This window comes from Nymphalis io, chromosome 22 (assembly GCF_905147045.1).
Source record: "Nymphalis io chromosome 22, ilAglIoxx1.1, whole genome shotgun sequence".
Lineage (NCBI taxonomy): Eukaryota > Metazoa > Arthropoda > Insecta > Lepidoptera > Nymphalidae > Nymphalis > Nymphalis io.
In genome coordinates, this window is record NC_065909.1 from 3,998,229 (window position 1) to 4,020,382 (window position 22,154).

Here is a 22,154-nt window from a genome sequence, read left to right on the forward strand (position 1 = left end):
TCTTTCATCATTGATTTGACATATGAAAGAAGTACACACAGTATTGTTTAGCAAATCATTCGCTAAACAATATGTAGTTATAGGTAAAGATATTTTTTGATATAGATGTTTACCTTAAAAATGTTACGTAATCTAAATAAATATGTCGTCAATGTGATATCTTCGGTAGATGACAGCCACACACTGAGCATGGAGTTCTGTGAAGGTTGCATAGAAAACAAACATTTGTTAATCGTAAAAATAATAGACGCTAAAACGTTCACCATTGAAAAACTATTAATTGATTAAAAAAATACATGAAATATTATGTGTAGAAATTCAATTAGAAGTTTTAATATTATGTAACAAATAAAAATTTGTGTTCAGAATACAAAATTTTGTGATCATATTTGCCATAACAAGAATAATAGTTATCTTACTAGAGCTTATGCTAACCGTATAATTGGTTATGATAAGGAAAATATAGTATATTTATAACTAGTATTCGCCCACTTGTTACAGAGAGACGAGCGAGTATAAGGTATGTAGATTATGGTCATTATTTCAAGCTTGCTTCATACCAAATTTTATCAAAATCGGCTCTGTGATTTTGCCTTGAAAACAGAGTTACTTATATTTAAAATACCTTATATTTACTCGCAACAAATCTCAGTTCATCATACTTAAATTTACAAGCGAAATCCCTTTCTTGTTCAAACCATAATTCATTACAAAAAGTAAATATTTTAAAATTAAAAAAAAATACCATAGACGACTCATAAACTTTATTTACTCACAAATATCGTGTTTGTTTTATTTACTGTTACAATCTACTTTTTAAATTTAATTCAATTACCGTTTTATTACACCATTGTGTAGGTATATCCATATGCTTGGTTTTATTGTGGAAACTTTTTAGCTGGTTTACGTTTTAATTATCTAAATGATATATTGTACTCTTTGTTTCTCTAATAAAAGAAAATAAATAAATAAAAGATGAGAAGCGGTAAACAGTCTTGTTCGGGAAACGGTTGTGTGAGTAGTGTATTGTTTGAATAAAAAGGGTCTCATTTAACGCATTATTTAAGTACAAAAATTGTAAAATCCTGTAAATGTCCCACTGCCGGGCTTAGGCGCCCTCTCCTTTTTTGATGTTTCGAGCTTATTCTAGCACGTTGCTCCAACACGGGTTGGTGGAATACACATGTTGGAGAATTTAAGTGAAATTAAACACAAATTAAGGACATGAAAATACACTTGTGCTTGCCCGGGTTTAAACCCACGATCACTGGTTAAGATTTCATAATTATCTACAACAATGAGTTGAAATAACGAAATTTTTATAAATGTGTTTTTGAAAATTCTACATCTTTTGTAGTACCGATCATTTAGTTAAGAAATAAAAGTTTTTGTCATATATCTTGATATTTTGTTTTCCTTTTTTTTTCTTTATATGTTTTACTTGCTTCATTTATTTACTAGGCAACTATTGAATTCCTATAATTTTTAATATCATCTATAATGACGGACGTATGACGTACGACTCTTCCTAATTTTATTTACAATACTCAACATATTTTTAATATACATTAATTTGAATCTATAATTGCCGCTAATACTGAAATTCTGTCAAAACTTTCTCATTTAAAATTTCTTTAAAATTTTTGGTGTTTGTCCAACTATGACATTTTTTTTGTATTTTGCAAAAGTGACAAAACGGGATACTATCTGTATTTAACTACTTTAAGTAAAGAAAACAAACAAAACACAGTAACTTTTATTTATTTTTCATATCCGAATTCCTTCTTTTGTTCTTATTCAGCATCGTGTTGTAAATCTGTAAATAATACTATTTAATAGTTACAGAGCACAATTGGTTCCTGGAGATTGTTTAAATGTTTTACTAAATATATTCTATTTGAATAAAATAAAATAACACTTTATCTAAACCATACTAGTTTGTACCATTTTTTACTACCCTTTTTAAACTGACATATCAGAAAGAAATAGCAATCAGTTGTACATTCGTATATTGAAATGGCAAGAGAAGTAAAGTTAAGTATAATAGATTTAGGTATTCCAGGCGATTTGCTAATAGCCCTGCTATATTGCGCACAAACAGTTATTGATTAATATAAATTATTTATAATACAACACTATTCCACTTAACTACTCATATTCACTTTAATTTAAAAAGTTCCAATAACATCTTCCCAGGCATTCAAAACGCCATTTTTTAGTAATCCACAATGAATACCACAGATTATTTTGATCTCGACCAATGACGTCATGACATTTCAAAGTCAAAGTTGTTTATTTATCTTGACTCCTACCATTGGAATCGATTTATATTATTCAGTAATATTGTCACCAGGTTATTGATAAAAGCAAATTGAGCAGTTACCTCATGTTCGGATAACTGTGTGGGCATTGAAGACGATTGCGATGGGTGTGGAGATCCCAACGAGTAAGGATGTTTTACCTCACCTGATATATATAATGTATATTATGAATGATAAAATTTCTTTATAGCGCCATCTATCGGATAAAGTGATTTTGTTTTGTGGTGCTTAAGTGCCAAGGCAACATAGATAATGAATAAACCAAAATTAAAATCTATTATTCAATATAGAAACATTTCTTTTTGTTTGTCAACATAGTTTTCAAATTTTTGTCTAACAAAGAAATAGCCAGGAGGCGATCGATTCATGCCTAAGATGTGCTATCCATGATTAAAATAAAAAATAAAACAACTAACTGTTTGATGTCGTAGATTCCAACTTTTCAGGCTGTAACAAAACAGATTAAAAATATTTTATATATTGGCAATAATGAAATGGCTGGCTAGCGATACGTCGCAGAAGTAACTTATGGCAAATAAAAATTCAAATAGAGTATATTTGAATTTTTGTCATCTTAGCCCGTAAGGTCAAAAAAAAAACATAATTTAACAAGATAAACATTTCGTTTTGCATAAACATCCTTTCTTTTATAATAAATGCTAAACTGAGTTTGTCTTTTTGTTAGGTTCCTCAAACCTCCCTCAACCGATCATCATGAAATTCTGCATACACGTATGGAGGTACAGATAATATGATTAATATCCGTCATATCACAGATAATATTGCTTAAAAGAAAAAAAATGGTGTGAGTGCCAGGGTACTCACGAGAATTTGAGCAAAACATGTGAACTCACAGGCTCAGCTAATTGTCTACCTAGTCTAAAACTCTAATTAGTTGGTACCGTGTACCGATTTCAAGCATATATTAACGCTCTTACAATAACAAATCTTACGTTGCCGTCACCTGACGTTCGAAATCTTAGGCTCGAAGTCTTAGTTAGCCCCTACCATGTATTGAGCGCTATGACGTTTGCACACCAACAACATAACTGCTGGTAACTGGTGGTCATTCACTTACCATATCGACGAGGCTCGGCTTATAGTATTTCGAACTAATTTCCTTTTCACTCTGAGCGCCGGTCATTGATGGTACCGTAACTGTCACTGATGCTGTAAAATATTACTTTAAAATAATTTTATTTGATGAAATATTACTATATTATCGTGTCGTAAAACTCGTAATACTTCTCAAATTATTAAAACTATTGCAAGTAACATAATAAAAAAAAAAACATACTTACTTTACTTATTTTGTACATTTATTTATTACTAGCTGACCCGTGCCCACTTCGTTGGGCGGTAACCATTTTTACTTGTGATGAAATTATGATTGTGGTTCGGTTAGTACTGAGTGCTATGATTTATTTCCACACTGCCAAAAGTCGCGTTGGCCGAAGATTTATAAAAGTCTTTTCATTTTTCGGGTTAATATATAGTCTATGAAACTCACAAATAATATGGCTTTCTATTGGTAAAAGAATTTTCAAGATCGGTTCAGTAGATCCAGAGATTACCCCCTACAACCTCACAAACTTTACCTCTTTATAATATGAGCATAGATAAAAGCACAAATAAAAGAAAATAATAATATAAGAGTATTATACGATTGTTGTAAGTTTAATCAGCTCACAGATCTTGTTCCCCCAGACGGAGTCGCGGTAGTTGACGCGTCGCGGGGCGCGGCGGCGCTTGTTGCGCAGGCGCAGCGCGCTCTTGCCGCGCGACTCGCTCGACAGCTTGCGCGCCACGCGGTGGTACAGGCACCGCGACGACACGTTCGACACCTCCACCGCGGAAATATGTTTTGGTTATATCATCCCTTTCCCTTCTCCCCAATTTCCAAAAGATTACAAATCGAGGTTTTTAATTTATTGTAATCCAAACGAATGTCAATTATATAACTAACAATAATTATGCTTGATGTATTTTTGAAGATTAAAATCAGACGTAAGATCATCCGGGGCAGATAATCTAAAGAAGTTGGCGGGCCTGACCGGATACGAAGCAGTAGATTGCGATTGGCGTATGATGATGATATACATACATGGCGATGATGTGCATACATAAAATAAGCATAACAATATTTATTTTTAAATATAGATCAAAGATAATCCACTCACAAGTTCACATTGCAAATCATCAAGCTCATCTTCCATTATATCTAGTTCATCTGTATCTTTAGCTGGGACTATCAAGAGTTTCGTCTCAGGGCAAGACCCACTCACCATCAGTTGGGATGATTTCGGAAATATCAGACGATGGGCCGTTCTGGAAACATAAAAAAGGAAAGTAAGAGCTTGTAAAGGGCTCATAGATTTGTCCAAAGGGTAAACGCCTACTCTTTCCTTGAAGGGGGGATTTGGAGCTTTGCCACAACGCTACTCCATGCGGGTTGGATATAAATGTGGAAGAACCTATACATATACAGATTTCTTCACATTTTCTTCACCAACGAACACGATAGAAAACACGACTTGGTCAAAGTGAAATCATCTCATGTCGTATATACGCTTCGACTATTTTTTGTATATTTACTGGTGGTAGGGCTTTGTGCAAGCTCGTCTGGGTAGGTACCACCCACTCATCAGATATTCTACCGCAAAACAGCAATACTTGATATTGTTGTGTTCCGGTTTGAAGGGTGAGTGAGCCAGTGTAATTACAGGCACAAGGGACATAAAATCTTAGTTCCCAAGGTTGGTGGCGCATTGGATATGTAAGCGATGGTTGACATTTCTTACAATGCCAATGTCTAAGAGCGTTGGTGACCACTTACCATCAGGTGGCCCATATGCTCGTCCGCCTTCCTATTCTATATAAAAAAAAAAAACACTTTTTTTCAGCTTTGATTAAGAAATATTTTAATGTTAAATATCATAATTCGATACCAAGAGCACTTGTGGCTCAACATGTTAAAATATCCATAATGTAATTAGAACCATTTACACCAAACTCTTGGTAAATAAAATATCTAAAAACAAATAATGCAATTTGCCATTCTCATTTACAATTCAACAAACTCATATATCATAATTAACGTGAAATATTAATATCGTGCCTTGGAATATAGCAAGGTGGTTGAAACACTTCCCTGGTGGCCGAGTCCTGACAGATGCCGTCCAGCAATATTATGTCTTCCATGAGTTCGTTTACAATAAATATCTATAACAATTATAATAAAAATTCGTCATTGAAGTATATTACTTATATATATTCACAGATATGGAACGAAGCTAAGTAAGTCAACAAGTCCAGCGCCATCCCATACAATGAATAGCCATTGAATTGGGAAGATAACCTTATTTTTTATGATCTCAAAAAAATCATATTTAAAATATAAAAGAAAGTCGAAAGAATTTTTACGATATCTGCAAAAATGAATTTTTTACAATTTTTTAAAGATACGAGTTCTTTTCTGGAACGACCGATCGACGCGTGACGTCACATCGCCCACGTTATTCTTGATTTTATTTATATTTCGGTAAGTATAAAAAAAAACTTTCATAAATTTATTATACAGAACTAATATAAATTCAACAAATAGAACTCGGGAAAAATACTTTTTCCATATATATATTGTCAACAAAAACAAGTAGATATTTTCGTGATAAGCATTTTAATGTTAGTACCTTAATAGAGAATATTTGTCGTATTTATGAGTTTTTAGTTTGAAATGATCAAATAATCAATTTTTACAGGCTAGTTTTAGGTATTCGTTTAGTATAAACATAATTCGGAATGTTCGTAATACGGCCTCGATACGTTGAATACCGATAGTGTTGTCATAAGAGTTTGTATCGATGAAAAATGCATTTCAACGTTAATCTTAAGTTTATTGTTAATCTTGAAGAAATTTTGTGAGCAATGCCGTATCGCTAATGGTATACGTTGAAAAAATTCTTAATGACTGTGACCATATTATGTTTCGTTGAAAGTCAAATACGTAGTCTAATATAGTACGTATGATACAAATGAAATCAGATAATTCTTTATTAAAATGGGCTTATAAAGGCACTTTTGAATTATCATATTATAGTATTGAATTAAATGTAAAACTACCACCGGTGATCTTCTAGTTTACCTGACCGATGGACTGAAGCAGTTGAGTCTAAGAGGCTACCTCTTGGACTCGACTACAACAAAATTAGCAGTTAGTCTGGACATAGAAAAAGCCTTTGATTGGGCTTCCCAGGAAATAATGCAACTGGATCACCAATTTTGCCAGATCGGACCATCAAAGGCACTGTCGACGGTGCATGCTCTTATTTAAAATTCGTCAATTTTGGTGTTCGACAAGGCTTTGTGTTATCATCTACTCTGCTTCTTCTGCATATTAATGACATGTGAAAATTAGCAATATTCAATGTTGGCAGACGACAGCACTGTAGACGCCTTATACACCGGCCGCGCTAATATTTGTCGGGAACACGTCGATGAGTATAAACTTGTGTCTGAATTCACAAGTGCTTATTAACCGAAGTCTGAGATTGGGGCCAACCAAATTTGGTACAAATCAACCCCAATACGATACAAGTTTGCGCTATGACTTCTAAAATATTACCTTTTATCATATCACTTTGAGAATACCACCTCGCTGCCAAATCCAGTATCGGGACGTTAGGCTCCGCGGTCTATTGGAAGGTGAAGCCAAATTAGCCTCTAGAAGCTTTGTTTGCTCAACAAGGTAAGTACCTCACGTCAGCTCCTCGCCTAAAAATCTACAAGGCGTAAATTCAGCCCCACATGGAGTACAGCTCTCATTTCTGGGCGGGGGAGATGGCACTTTGCATCTCCTATCGCATCTTTTATGCTCTGAGGAACTATTTAGATTAATCCCAGGCGCTGAATTTCACCACCGGACATCGCGTTTAAATTCTAAATTCCATCCATACCATCTCGATGTTTAGAAATCCACTACTACAACGCTATTTTTAAAGCATTCCCTGCTTTGCACAGCTACTCTGCTGAACCATACTTCCTGGCGACTTTTTCGAACTGTTATGACATAGAAACCTTCAAGAAAAGAGGCTACTCATTTATTAAAGGCCGGCATCGCACCTTTAAGTACTCCGGTGTTGCAGGTGTCTTTGGACAGTGGTTATCACTTTCCATCAGGTGAGCCTCCTGTTTGCTTGCCCTCGTTTTGCATAAAAAAGGTAACAGTTTATTTCATTACAAGTAGGCTCCTCACATCGCTATGTGACCAATGTCATAGTATGTTTGCATCCTTCACATTCGAGATTGTTAATTTTATTTGCACTTTCATCACAAGCAAATTTACGATAATAGCCGTGGCTCTGTATCGTAACTATCGCGCCACGAATTGTGTATGTAAAATTAAAATATAGGAAATGTACATCATATTCTATATCAATATTATCTTCTATCGAAAACGTAAAGCACTAGTATCTCTACATGAAGAGTACGTACGGACTTATTGTGGATCACAGTTATGATCAATTTGCATTAAAAAATAAACAATAATAATAAGATCACTAATATGTTTCGCATGTGTTTCGTTTTAATATTATTATAAGTGAAAGAACGTATTTGGGGCGTCAAATCACAAATAGGGATAAATAAATACGAAATTATCAACGCGCGTATCGCAAAAGAGTTGTTCGCAATAACGAATGGATGAAGTGACGTCACAGTCAAAACTCGGACGGAGCAGAAATTATACGAGAGCGCCTAAATTGATTTGCTTGTAAAAAAAAGTTTACTTGATATAATTATAATTTTTTCACACATGTTATTATAATCATCAAGATTATTTTAGTACAAAAATAAGTAACATTCTTTTAAATTTACATCTTTCTAATTATATAAATAACGTATATTAAATCATTATAATAATATTCTTCTATTATAAAGAAATATGGTAGCTTGGTAGTGATAATTGGGAACAATGGGAGGTTGTATAAATTGTGAATTTGAATTGATTTGATTTAATTTAAATTTTATTTTGATTTAATTAATTTAGATTTGATTTAAATAATTTTAATTTAATTTGGTATTATAATTTAATTCGAATTAATTTAATCTAATTTATAATATGTAAAATCTGTAAAATATTATTATTGTAATTTTTGTCTTTTTACTATTTATTGTTTTGTATTTATGATCCCTGTGTGGTCGAAATAAATGATTTTATTATTATTATTATTATAAATTGGTCACCTGACCACCACCTGATCACCACCGGCCATAGACATAGAAGCTGTAAAAAATATTAACCATTTCCTACATAGTCAATACCTTGGGAACTAAGACGTTATGTCGTTTGTGCCCAAAGTGATACTGACTCACTCACTCTTCTAACCTAACTCAACAATACTAAGTATTTTTGTTTGGTGGTACCTACACAGACGGACTTGAATAACACCGTATCACCAAACGAATCAATATATTTAATCTTATTCAAAATTATACTTGAGTATCTAAAAATATATAAAAACTGTTGTAATATCGTTATTTAATAAATAAGACATTTTATTGACATGGTTTAGTAAATATATTAATCTTATTATGTAAAAAAACTAAATGGATTTAGACAATGTCTTAAGGTTTCTATAATTGGGTGGTTCACCCTTCATACCTTAAAAGCTTTAAGACATGGCACGAAAGCATTTTCCAGACGCATACTAATCTTCTCTATCGACCAGCCATGATACGCCGGCACAGTGGGTAATACCATCACTGACAATTTGATGCCAATCTCACGCCACATTGCTGCTTCCAAACTAAAATTAGTAGTTGGAATTTTTTTTATGATATATGTGTATTATTTCTGTTATTGGTCTTTGTTTATGACTTTGTTTTCTTGAAATATGTTAAAACTACAAAAAGTTCTAAAAATTGTCTATGATTTTCATAAGAAAGTATTCAGACAGTCCGACTCGAGTTAGCGTGTGAGCAAGGTCTATGTCAGTTATCTCAATGACAATTAATAGGTGAATAGTATATGGTTGAATAAACAAAGACTGAAGGCCATAATACATTGTGTCAGAAGTGGGATCATAGAATTTTTAGTACTTTTTATAGTTTTGACGTATTCCTAACAATAGGATTTGAAGTAATTTTTGTTTTTTTGCTGACCGTATTTAATTGTAATAAGTAAATGCCAATATCTTCATAATTTATTAACAGTCTCTGGAGACAGAGAAACCCCTGCATATAGCAAATTTTTTGATTTGCGAGACATTGGTATTTTTTGATTACACTCACCCAGCAGTGTCCATCATGCTGTTGTTGGCCCGCGATTGACGGTGGTTTTACAGCAAAAACAAGAAAAAATAACGTGGACACTAAGTCTATAAATAAACATAAAAGGACTTAATTTTGTAATTACCCCATTATAGGATGTGGTGCAAGGTTGAACGCTTCTTTAACTATTGGCAACGTGATGTAATAAGATTGCACGGCCGAGTCGCAGCGCACCGTGTAGCTGTACGGTCGATTTGTAAGTACCTGGTTGGAAATATCCATCTATCAAACAACAATTGAGTGTAACAGCAATAAGGGCTGCATATAAAGCTCGATATTGTTTAATGATCGATCGTACACCAAATTATTTCGTCCTATTATATCCCTAATCGTTATACGCATATATTGCTGCTTGTCAATTTATAATTAAAATCAATCGATAGTAATAATATCAACAATATGTATATAAGGATTAGGAATGTAACAGGGGAGGTGACGCCCGCGGGAGGACACGCCCTTTAAGATAAAGTATAACGATTAGGGATGTAAGAGTCTCAGTCTTGAACAGGAAACTGTATGGCTACCCTGTCTCTCGTCTAATATATTCTTCTGGGTATGGTTGAATAAACGAATTACAAACTAGAAGACTTATCGCTAGCATATTATATCATAAGTGTAATCAGGGGGTATTGGTGGGATTCTGTGTGACCGACTGCTATTTGGGCTGTTATTTCGTGGAATAAGACTGAGTTGCTCAAAAGAAAAGAAACATTACTATAGTTAGGACTCTACACGTACTCAATCTGATTGTCGAAAAATAGGATTTATTTATTTAATAATCGAACGAATTTAGGAAAACCACATTCAGGTTTAACATAATTTATATATCAAGAGAATATTACAATTCACTTATATGAAAAATTACATTTACTAAAACTTAACACTTTGTATTGTATATGCAGATGAACATTTTTTTTTTTTATAGAATAGGAAGGCGGACGAGCATATGGGCCACCTGATGGTAAGTGGTCACCAACGCTCTTAGACATTGGCATTGTAAGAAATGTCAACCATCGCTTACATATCCAATGCGCCACCAACCTTGGGAACTAAGATTTTATGTCCCTTGTGCCTGTAATTACACTGGCTCACTCACCCTTCAAACCGGAACACAACAATATCAAGTATTGCTGTTTTGCGGTAGAATATCTGATGAGTGGGTGGTACCTACCCAGACGAGCTTGCACAAAGCTTTTTTTTCTTTTTTTTATAGAATAGGAAGGCGGACGAGCATATGGGCCACCTGATGGTAAGTGGTCACCAACGCTCTTAGACATTGGCATTGTAAGAAATGTCAACCATCGCTTACATATCCAATGCGCCACCAACCTTGGGAACTAAGATTTTATGTCCCTTGTGCCTGTAATTACACTGGCTCACTCACCCTTCAAACCGGAACACAACAATATCAAGTATTGCTGTTTTGCGGTAGAATATCTGATGAGTGGGTGGTACCTACCCAGACGAGCTTGCACAAAGCCCTACCACCAGTAACATGCAAGACAATTAATATGTAGAGGGTAGGATTAAAAATGTATACACATTGTTTATCTTACTCATTTGGATTGTCCCGTAATATAGAGTACAGAAGAAGAAAGTCGCAAGTAAAAAAATCAAGTACTCCTCGTTAAAGACATTGGTCATATTAGTTTTTCCGGGTGAAATTAAATTTTTTTTCGGGCCGATTGGTAGATATTTGCCTTTCACGCCGTAGGTTGTGGGTCCGATTCCCATCCAGACATTTGTGGACATAAACAAGTCTGTTAGTCCTGAGTCTGGGTGTCATTATCTATATTAGTATGTATTTACAAAAGAAAAGTAGTACATGTAGTATATCACTTGTCTGGTTTCCATAGTACGAGCTCTGCTTAGTTTGGGATCAGATGGCCGTGTGTGAATAATGTCCTAGGATATTATTATTAATAATAATATGTACATATACCATCCACATACATCCTTCTTATGAGACTTTTTGGCAAGCCGTTTGACATTAATAAGTGTCTATACTAAATTGACAACCTGAAACTAACCCCTAAGACTCCAATCGCATTCCCAGACACGATGTAATCTTTACTGGGTTCCGCAAACTTTAGATCAGTCCTGAATTCATAATTTGGTAAGCTTTCGTCCATGTCTCCCTCAGGGGGTGTATAGCTTGCTTCACAGAGCCCTGATACTAGAATGTATAGGCCTCTTGGTTGATCACCTGGATACAGAGTGAATATTGATATTTATGTATATAATACTTTATTGCACAACACAAGATATACATAATATAATGTAATGCTTTTTTATATATATAAGTTAGAAAAGTAAACTCCAAACCATCTCCTTCAAAAAGGTTTGAGCCGAGCAGTGGGACATTTACAAGTTGTTAGTTTACGTTTTTATTTACATAAGTTACCTATTAGACTGAGAGATTGTTGCCAGTAACATAAAAGATAAAAAAGGCAATTGCCATATAAAATAAATAAAAGTACATAAAAATAATATATATTAGATGCTTAAGATATATACTCATGTGGTAAATGGTACAGACTCAAGTTATAGAAACTATTAATATTATTATATTATCTTTAAATTTAGTCCTTACAACTAGAAACTTACCCCGAGATACAAGTATGTCGTTAAAATTGTAGTTGTGTATCTCAGAATTTTCTATAAAAAAATCCGCGACCCTCTCATTACCTTGTAGCCAGGACACCGCACGGAGTTGAGTCTAATTTCAAAATAAAAACAATTTATCAAATTATCCAAAAAAGAGCGCAAGAGAGAGTGCGCGCATACGTGTGCATGAAAACGCACTCTCATAATCCGATGAAAATGGGACGGCGATACGACCGTACTGGAGTGGAAAGAGTCCAGGCGTTGGATAGCTTCACGCGCTTTCCGAGGCACGGGAGTATACACTGGTTAGTTGCAGACTCTACGCTATAACTGAAAACTTCTTAATGGAAAATCCCAACAACTTTAAATGGCTCGATCTGGGATTTGAACATAGAACCTCGTGATCTGCAGCCTCTAGAGTAAGAACAATAAAATTAACAATGAATTGATAATCTGTAAGGGTACCATTGGCTTCCCTATTATATTCTACCAACAAAATACTTTGTTTTAAAGTGTTCCAGTTTGAAGTGACAAAGTGTCCTTCTATAATCACCTCACAAATGTCATACCACCGACTATAATCCACAACCTATTCCAAATACAAGAAAAAGACAAATAAACAAATTTGACGTCGTATTGACGAAATATCATTGGTCAAAGTCTGGAATAATATATGATATTCATTACAGTTTAAAAGAATAGTAGTATATAAGTTGACTAGTGTTTTATTATGAATAATAATAATAATGTCCTCAAGACCGATTTCGACCACGGCGAACTCGCGCTTGAACTCTTTCCGACATGACCGGAAAGAGTTCAGGCGCAGGACCAACGGCTTTACGTGCTTTCCGAGGCACGGGAGTATATACACTTCCAACTTCTAGACTCCGGGCTGCTACTGAGAATTTTCTGACAGAAAAACCCAATAACTTTTTATTGGCCTGACCTGGGAATTGGATAGCACCACCGGGTCTGCGGCCTTACATCAAGCCACTGGACCAACGAGACAGTCAATATATTATACATATTATAAATAAATATAACCAAGAAACGTTTGTAGTTTGTAGGAGTGCATTATTTAAAACTCACTTCAGGTGAAGAGGGAGCCACTAGGCTGCCTTTGTGACGACACAGCTGCACTTTTTCCTCTATAGCATTAACTAGCAGACGGTATTCCACCTCGTCCAGGAAACCTACGTCGTATTTACAATTTTTAATATGTATTAAAATTTGATGTAAATAAATTATTTGAGATTGTAATTTCTGATAAGTATTTAGTGAGTTGCAGTTACCGACTTAAAGCGATATATATAATTATTATGGTCAATGTCGTTTATCACTTTCGAAGTTCGTAAGAACAGTTTAAGAATCAAATCAAAATGGTACATTATCATAAGTGGATTGTCAACATTTCAAGAGTGAGTAGTGAAGTGAGTTTTTACAGAATAGCAATGCAGGGCATTGTAGCATATTTAAGGGAGACCTACTGTTATTTATTTAACTTCAAACTGAGCAACGCTGAATTTTCATGTACTTAATTTGTGATTAAAATTATTTCGCCAATTATTCAGAGTTTTCAATAAGTTTGTCATTTTTAAAAGTATATGGTAGAAATATACTTAAATGAAATATTAACCTTCTTCTTTGAGCTGCATCGCATCAAGCAACATAATGTTTAGCGTTGAAGTGGTAGCTTGCCTAGTCTTGACGGTAATGGCGGTCCACGGACGATCTCTTTGAAGTAATCCCAGCTGACGGGTCACCGTCAATCTATAATATATATGTTATATATATTACATTAGTACACCTGCGTAAAAAGTGCAGCGTAACAGACAGAGGTACTTTCGCATTTATAATATTTAGTAAGATAGCCGTTAATTTTCCTCCAACAAATATAAGTTTAACAGTATTTCATTAATGCAACTTATGTATGGAGTATATAATATATTCTATGATTCTGCTAGATTAAGATAGAATCTATATTCCAAACCGCTTATACAGGGTTACAGGGTAATATGTCACGATCCTTTTAAAGGGTTATAGTTCAGGACAATAGCTATCAAATGACCCCCAAAATGCTTATGCAAAAGTGTATCGTTTTCGAGTTATTAATTTTTTAATATTTTTTTTATTTAAATATGTTTAAGATTCTAAAATTCAATAAAAAAAAATCAACGTATTTTCCCTATTTTTTTTTTGTATTTTTTGCTAGGGTACATCCTAGTTAATAATAACCAGTTATAAAACAAAAACAATCTTCAAGCATTTTTAAATTACAGATCCAAAACTGTACAACTTTTCGATTTTTAATTTTGATTCTTTAAGTTACTCGCAATTTTTTTGTAAAAATCACTATGACTCTTATCGTGCGGATCATTTTAAAAACATCTGCGTTTCCTTAGCTATCCATCGGTACATAAAAAGTACAGTAACAATCATAAACTCAGGAGAAAATTAGATAACAAAGAGACCAGGTAGGAAATTCTAAGAAATGCTATTGTTAAGAAATTAAATCTGGATCAAAGACAAAAGGACCTCAATGCAAAGTAGTTAAAGATTATTTTTAATAGGGGTAATAGGTAAAAAAGGAGAGATAAACCAGAGCTGTCATTGCAATTTTGAATTTAAATCAAAAACAAAATACTTAATCTTTTTAGTTACTCCATACTTTCGAAATTACACTGTTTATTATTCATAATTCGTGTTCAAAATGAGATCCCCTATTTCGTATACAAATACGCATTCTTTTTCTTAATTCACTTTTTACTACAACACTACTCAAGCTATGTCGAATAGAATTTGCAGCATTCATTATTCTTGTTTTGAGTTCTTCAATTGTTTGTACTGGTGAAACATCATAAACCAGGCTTTTCATATGCCCCCAGATATAATAGTCCATCGGAGTCAAATCTGGACTTCTCGCTGGCCATGGGATTGGTCCTCCTCTGCCAATCCATCTATTACGATAATTGCTGCCTAGCCACTGTCTTACGGACATTCGAAAGTGTGCGGGGCAACCATCATGCTGGAATATCATTCTCTGCCTAAGTTTCAGCGAAACATTTTCGAGTAACTCATGCAGGATTTCTCTAAGCAAGCTTTCATAACTTTCACCATTTAAGTTATCAGGTAGGAAATGTGGCCCAATACTATTATCATTGATAATCCCCATCCAGACGTTTACCGAGAAACGTCTTTGGGAACCGCTTAATCGCTTTTTGTGAGGGTTTCCCTGTTCTTTTTGAGACCAATATCGAATATTGTGGTAGTTAGTAATACCATCTTTGTCAAACTTTGACTCGTCTGTCCATAAAATTTTTCTCAAAAAATTGGGATTTTCTGCATCACAGTGTCATCCACATTGTCCTGAACTATAACCCTTTAAAAGGATCGTGACATATTACCCTGTAACCCTGTATATTTACTTTTAATACATCGCCTAGATTAGCGAATAAAAGGCTTTTAAGGTATACTTACTTGATTAAGTATACATAGATTTTTATATAATAAATATTGTTTAATTATCTATGTATTAAATTAATGATTACCTATCGCATTCCAATCTGTTATACAACGTTTCCTGTATTTGCTTATTGTCCACCAGCTGTGGGAGGAGGTTACAAACCTCTTGTTCGCCTGTTACAAAACCCTGAAGCAGATTGTCAGATATATATCTATTTAATTGATAAATGTTATAATTGACTATGGTATTATTTTAGTATGATATTTAGCATAGGATAATATATTAATATATAATATAATATTTGTTTGATATATTTGATTAATTGTCCATACTGTTACACCCTTAATAAGCGTTAGAAAGACAATTCTACTACAAATTAACAATTTAACGCAATCGCATCGAAGTATTATCATTGCCGTTTAACCGTTTTCCTTTTTTAATACGATCCAGTAGGGGTTCGGTTGAAGTTGAATGTATAAATTAATACACTTGTCGTGTAATTGTGAGATTATTGCGCTCGAGCAAAAAACTATTTAGCGGTATTATATTTTATAGTGTAATGATCATGAGTTACAAATCGAATCAAACAGTAAACTATTATAGATACCTAGAAATTATTACAATAAAATCAAATGATATATTTTTACTAAAAGTTTATCCTAATTACTTCAATGAGATTCTTGAAATTTACGCTTACATATCTTCTACAGTTAGCAAGTCAAGTCACCAATATTTCATAAAGTACCATTTACATTAAAACCACTCACTAACTGCCTTATGATGGTGGGTGTAATTAGTTAATTTACTAAATAGCATTACAGAATAAAAATTTACCTTGCCAACGTCATATCCGTAAGCCAGTTGTATATCAATCATTCTATCTATGTACGCCATTACTTTGGGAATAGATACCCTAGAAAATATACCAAAGATATACATTATGTATCAAAATAATATTAATAGGCATACTGGCGAATGGGCAATCCGGTAATTGATCACCAGCGCCCATAGACATTGGCACCGTGAGAAATATTGACCTAGAAATGTTTAATACTAGATAATGGCTAACGATAGATCGCCGATGCACCAACCTTGGGAACTTAAATGTTGTGTCCTTTGTGCCTGTAGTTATTTTGACTCACTCACTTTTCTAACCGAACATGATGAGTGGGTGAGACCTACCCAGAAATACCAAGTAAATAAATATTAAATGATATAACGACCTGGTAAATAATCATGTATGTTTTAAAACAGTAGCGGTTATCAAAATAGTCCTAATTGTTAGGACCAAGACCTCTTCTTTGGATAACAAGTTGACACTCACTATATATACGGATGGCGAGTGAGTCACTCACCAACCGTTAGACATGTGAATCTTAATCGAGCCGTCGTCCACCGTCCATTAAACATGTGAATCTTAATCGAATATTTTTTATAATTTATCTTGTGCTCAGGAATGGAGGACAATACTGAGAGGACACATCTGTCGGGTGAAATTTTGCCACTTTTGCCGAACCGATATGACGTGAACCTTGAAGAAAAGAGCGTCATTTCTTAAAGGCCGGCAACGCACCTTAAAGCCCCCAGGTTTTGCAAGTGTCCATGGTTGGTGGTAGTCACTTTCCATCAGGTGCCTCCTGCTCGTTTGCTCACTCTTAAGGTTAAAAAAAAATGAGTTACACCGTCTCCACAAGAGGAGTTAAGTGTTTGCCCAGTAGTTTTACATAGTTAACATGTTTACATACAAGCTGCAGTAGTGGTTTGCAGGCTGTTACATTTTGTATTTTTTTTCTAGTAGGTTAGGTTAACGATATAAAGGACATAGTAATTTAGAGTCGAAGGTCAATTATTATTAACGTAATGTAGAATAAATATTTTAATATTGATTTAAATCGTTTTAGTTCATTAGCAAGTATATGTATGATGAAGTGACGATAAGTAAACATTTTATTATTTTAATTGTTACCTGGCCAGCTTACATAGCCTAATAAATCTGAGCATCCTTAACAATTTCGTCGCGGTGAGCACGCTGGAGTTGGAGTTGTTCCACTTATCCCACGCTGTTACGGCATCTACTATATCCAGCATTAAATCTGAAATAGTGAAAATATATATTAAATATATCTAAGAAAATCAGTACAAATAATAGCAAAACCCGGCATGCTGTACATATTATTAAATGAACGCTTGAACAGTATAGAAGTTGACATGCTGCAACGCCATCTAGAGGTGACTTTCGTGAAAAATACATACATGTTTCAACTTTCATAGCAATTGGTCAAACGGTGTAGAAGTCTATCATTTTGAAATTGACATATCAATATCCATTTTTAGATATAAGTTTTAGACGCAATGCTATAAAAAAGTATTGACCAGACCACTTATCTACTAAAGTATAATTAAACCAACACTCACCAGCCGTTGCCATAACAATTATGAAGAAATCCAACTTGTTCCAATGCGATTTGAAATATCCACGAACAGTTAAAGCCAGCATTTTCACAATCATTTCAAATACATATATTATGTAAAAAAAACTAAAATTACAAATAAATATAATTTAATCTTGCTATTATTGAGGACACAGTATTCACTGTTATTCAGATTACTAAAGCTACTCTGTTCATTTTATTTACATGTTTCTGCGTGATTGATTAACAAACATTTGTACTATTAGAAGGATGTACAAGCGCGTTAAGACGATAAGTTTTCTCTAGTAGTGTGGAGTTGCCGCTCTATCGGTTTATGAGAAAATAGATTGAATAGAAATAGAACAGTTGTGTTCGCGCACACTTATGCACAATAATAACTCCTGGATTGCTATATCAATAAAGAAAACATCATCAATAAGTGCTTACTCATAAATAAAATAAACACTAATAATATTACGGCAAATTTAAATTGCGCCCTATTTTGAAAATTGATAATCTATTTTAAAAGTGTGACTAAGCATTTGTAGGGAATCTCCAATAATTTTAGTGAAACATTCTGACGCATAAAGGTTTGACTTCTGTAACAATTATTTTAATAAAATAATAATATTATACTCACAGGTTGAGCGCCTTAATTGCATATACAATACCGGAAGACACCGGAGCCTTCAACATAACTTCACACAATATGACCGGAGTATTACATAGTATCATGATATATATGAAGCCGTCGAACCAAATGTTTGAGACCAGCCTGTAGCACCACTGACGCCATAGGTGACGCGGGACCTGAGCACTCACTTGTTCAGGCATCATCATGTCTACCAGCTTATGTCGAAGCCAGACCGCATGGGCCTGTGAAAGAGAAATAAGTAAATTTATGTGGATATGAGGCAGTTCATCACATGCAGGTATTATCACGATGTTCTTTTTCATCGCCGAGCACGAGATGAATAATTATTATCCATTAAAGACCTTGATACTTACTAGGTTTTTTTCGGCGAGGATTCTTGTATTCTATCCACTGCTCAATCTAGGCTCCTCACTCCGATAGGAGTCTGGGTGTAACAATCCTTACCTTAGGTTTCCACAATGTGCCCAACTGTTCTATGTTAATCCTTCCATCATCAGCGTCAGCGGCTATCTCCACCGCCTGCACAAGTGTTCTCACTCCATCCTTACTTATCTTGCCATGCTCATACTGACGCCAATAAGAGATCTTCATAGCTTTTAGCACACGTTGATTTGCTTCTCTAAACAATAACATTTCATTGGCAAAGCTATTGGTATGAACTGTGGGCGGATTTAGTGTGGAGTATAGTTGGGTTATGTAAGAATTCAAATGACCTTTGACCAAAAAAAAAATGCTAAACAGTTCGTCATGGTGACGTGGTCAGTGAATCTGGCCCAGATTGGCGCAGAATCGAACCCGATAACATTCAAAGGGACTAAATAAATAGCTAAGAGACAGTACTGCTAAGTTTCTTCAAGTAATACTAATATATTAAAATAAATGTATATGGTATGTATATAATAGAAGCAAAATAACGCATTGCATGCGGTGTTTTTCAGTGACCGCCTAAAAAAAATAGGACACGCTTGCGAATTGCATCTGCGAGTGAGCCAGTGTAATTACAGATACAATAACTTAGCTCCTATCATCGCATTGTCAATGCAAGGAATCGTTAATATTTCTTATAGTGCCAAGTTTTATGGGCGGTGGTGTCCACTTACCATCAGGTAGCTTACTTGTCCGTCCGCATACGTATTTCAAAAAATATTTTCATTCTCAACAATTTTACTGTACTAATTGTATTTCTTATGACAATACGCACCTCATCATTTCCGCAAACTCCTTCTTCGTTGGTTCGTTAGGTATTTCTCTCTCGCAATCGGGACAGGTTGTGTAGTGGTAGCCCATGTAAGTATCATCTTCACTGTCCTCATCACGCGACATCTGAATCTGGTACGGATGCTTAATCGTTGTACCTTTAAGAGCACTACCAATTATTATTATTTGAATATAAAAATAAATAGTCTAATTAATGAGTAGCCAATAATGTACAAGCAATACGGCACACGTTGGCATGCATGGGTTTATGTCGCAAAATTGGCGCAGATTGCTTAATTAACTGTCACACAAAACAGCTCCATTAAAAAAATGCTAAATGACGTTTAGTGGTTTTGTAAACTTACCGAACTTTAGATATTAATATATACCAACACATGTATTTTGTTATGCTGGAGGCTTTTATAATATCGACTTTATTGTAACACGCCACTAGCGATCCTCGTAACAATTGGTATATATACTTATATACATATATATGCACCGACCAAGATTTCTGCTTAATTTAACTAGCTATATAATGAATATATAGTAATCTTCCACCTGCTTGTACGAGATCCCAATTAGCATCAGTGAGGAACTTGTCCATTTTCAGCATAGAGATACAACGATCCCTTGTCGACATGATACGTTTCACACTGTTTGTCATATTGGCTTTTTTAGCGAGCGATATTTCAGCCAGCCCCAATACTTTCAACACCTTTTCCATTGACGTAGCATTGACAAGTAGAGATAGTATAACTAAGCCTGCTGTTTGAATTATAAATATCTAAAAATAAAATGTTATGACAGGCTTTTAAAATACTTTTTTTTAAATAGATTAGAACCATGCGTACCTCACCAGCGTCAGCTACTACGGGATTTTGAAGAACAATCAATGCTAAGCAAAGCGACAAGGGTCCTCTCAGCCCTCCCCAAACACAAGCCATTGAATGTTGCCAAGATATCCCATAACCTATATGCCTTAAAATAGGAGTCATTACTGAATACACCAGTAATCTTGAGAAAAACACAGTCGTATACGTGACGAAAATTAACGATACTTGACGAACGCTGATCACGTAACTTAATTTTTCAAATATAACTACTCCGACCATTGTAAACACCAGCGTATTGGCGAGATGGGCTAAAATATTCCAGAAATGGGCAACTATATGTTCAACATCACCAGCGACTGTTGACTTTCTTTTACTAACCATAACTCCAGTAATTACAGTAGCTAATAATCCAGATACATAGAAATACTTCTCTCCGATATAGAATGTTAGGTATGCCCCCGCTAACGTCACAGTTACGACACAAAGTAAATCGTAGTATGTTATAGAAAGTAAAGTGGCAATTGTCTTCCCCATGACTAAACCAAGTAAAACACCTCCCCCCGCAAAGCGAAGCAGCAACAGTGACACTTGTGACGCTTCAGTCAACGCCAATGCTAAGTATCCGAAAACGGCTGTAAATTCAATCATCGCTGTGGCATCTCCTATCAAACCTTCGCCCAATAGAAGAACCCCAATATATTTCCCTTTGGACATTTCTTTTAACTGCTTCACAACTTCCATTGGATATATCGGTGAGCAAATCACCCCAAACAAAAAGGCGGTAGGGAAATTCCAGGACGATTCGATCAAGTTATAGGCCATGAAAGCCGCCATTAAAGCGGTCAACAAAGCACCCGGTACACCGACAAGCAATATTTGAGGAAAACACTTCCAAAATGAATGGGAGTCCACACTATAAGATGTATAGAAGACTATTATTGGTAGAAATATTAACAACATCAAGTCTACATCGATGTAGCATATTTGGACTATTGGTTTAAACGATGGGTAAACATTGGCGCAAAATCCTGCTATTCCTCCCAAAGAGAACATCACAACTCGATACGGAATACACATGCTCGTCCATAGCATTATAGTCCTTATTAAAACACCAATAAGAATCGTTGCAAATACGAATAGAAACGCCAGAGACGTTGGATACGCCAACGTTGGTCGGTGCGGGTCGTCAAATTTAATTGCTTCATTGGTAACGTTTTTCGATTTGATTGTGTCATTCGATTCAACAACGCGAATATAAAGGGCTATTATAAAGTATTGTATAGAAGACATTTTATGAAAATGTAAGCACGGCCACGTAGATTCGGACAATAAGGAAGC

At 34.7% G+C, this 22,154-nt stretch overlaps 1 protein-coding gene across 1 annotated transcript; it reads right to left on the reverse strand.

Annotated features, from left to right (window-relative positions):
- Nucleotides 1-1,698: 1,698 nt before the first annotated feature.
- Nucleotides 1,699-22,106, reverse strand: LOC126777321 (sodium/hydrogen exchanger 10-like). Its single transcript, XM_050500322.1, has 22 exons — nt 20,835-22,106; nt 20,542-20,767; nt 19,985-20,138; nt 19,228-19,402; nt 18,769-19,004; nt 18,133-18,254; nt 17,684-17,810; nt 16,552-16,630; nt 15,803-15,903; nt 13,891-14,024; nt 13,344-13,447; nt 12,255-12,366; nt 11,678-11,853; nt 9,733-9,851; nt 8,980-9,124; nt 5,440-5,543; nt 4,502-4,649; nt 4,012-4,165; nt 3,400-3,479; nt 2,738-2,768; nt 2,384-2,466; nt 1,699-1,816 (listed from the first exon to the last, which is right to left on the reverse strand). The coding sequence occupies exons 1-22, from the start codon at nt 22,104-22,106 to the stop codon at nt 1,757-1,759; spliced, it is 3,942 nt and encodes a 1,313-aa protein (XP_050356279.1). The 3' UTR covers nt 1,699-1,756.
- Nucleotides 22,107-22,154: the final 48 nt, after the last annotated feature.

Coding starts and splice junctions, on each gene's coding strand:
- LOC126777321 (XM_050500322.1), bottom strand. CDS start 22,106: ATGTCTTCTATACAATACTTTATAATAGCCCTTTATATTCGCGTTGTT. Junction 3,480..4,011: donor CGTCTGGGGGAACAAGATCT/GTGAGCTGATTA, acceptor CATCAGTGACAG/TTACGGTACCATCAATGACC. Junction 2,769..3,399: donor AGCCGAGCCTCGTCGATATG/GTAAGTGAATGA, acceptor GTTTTGTTACAG/CCTGAAAAGTTGGAATCTAC.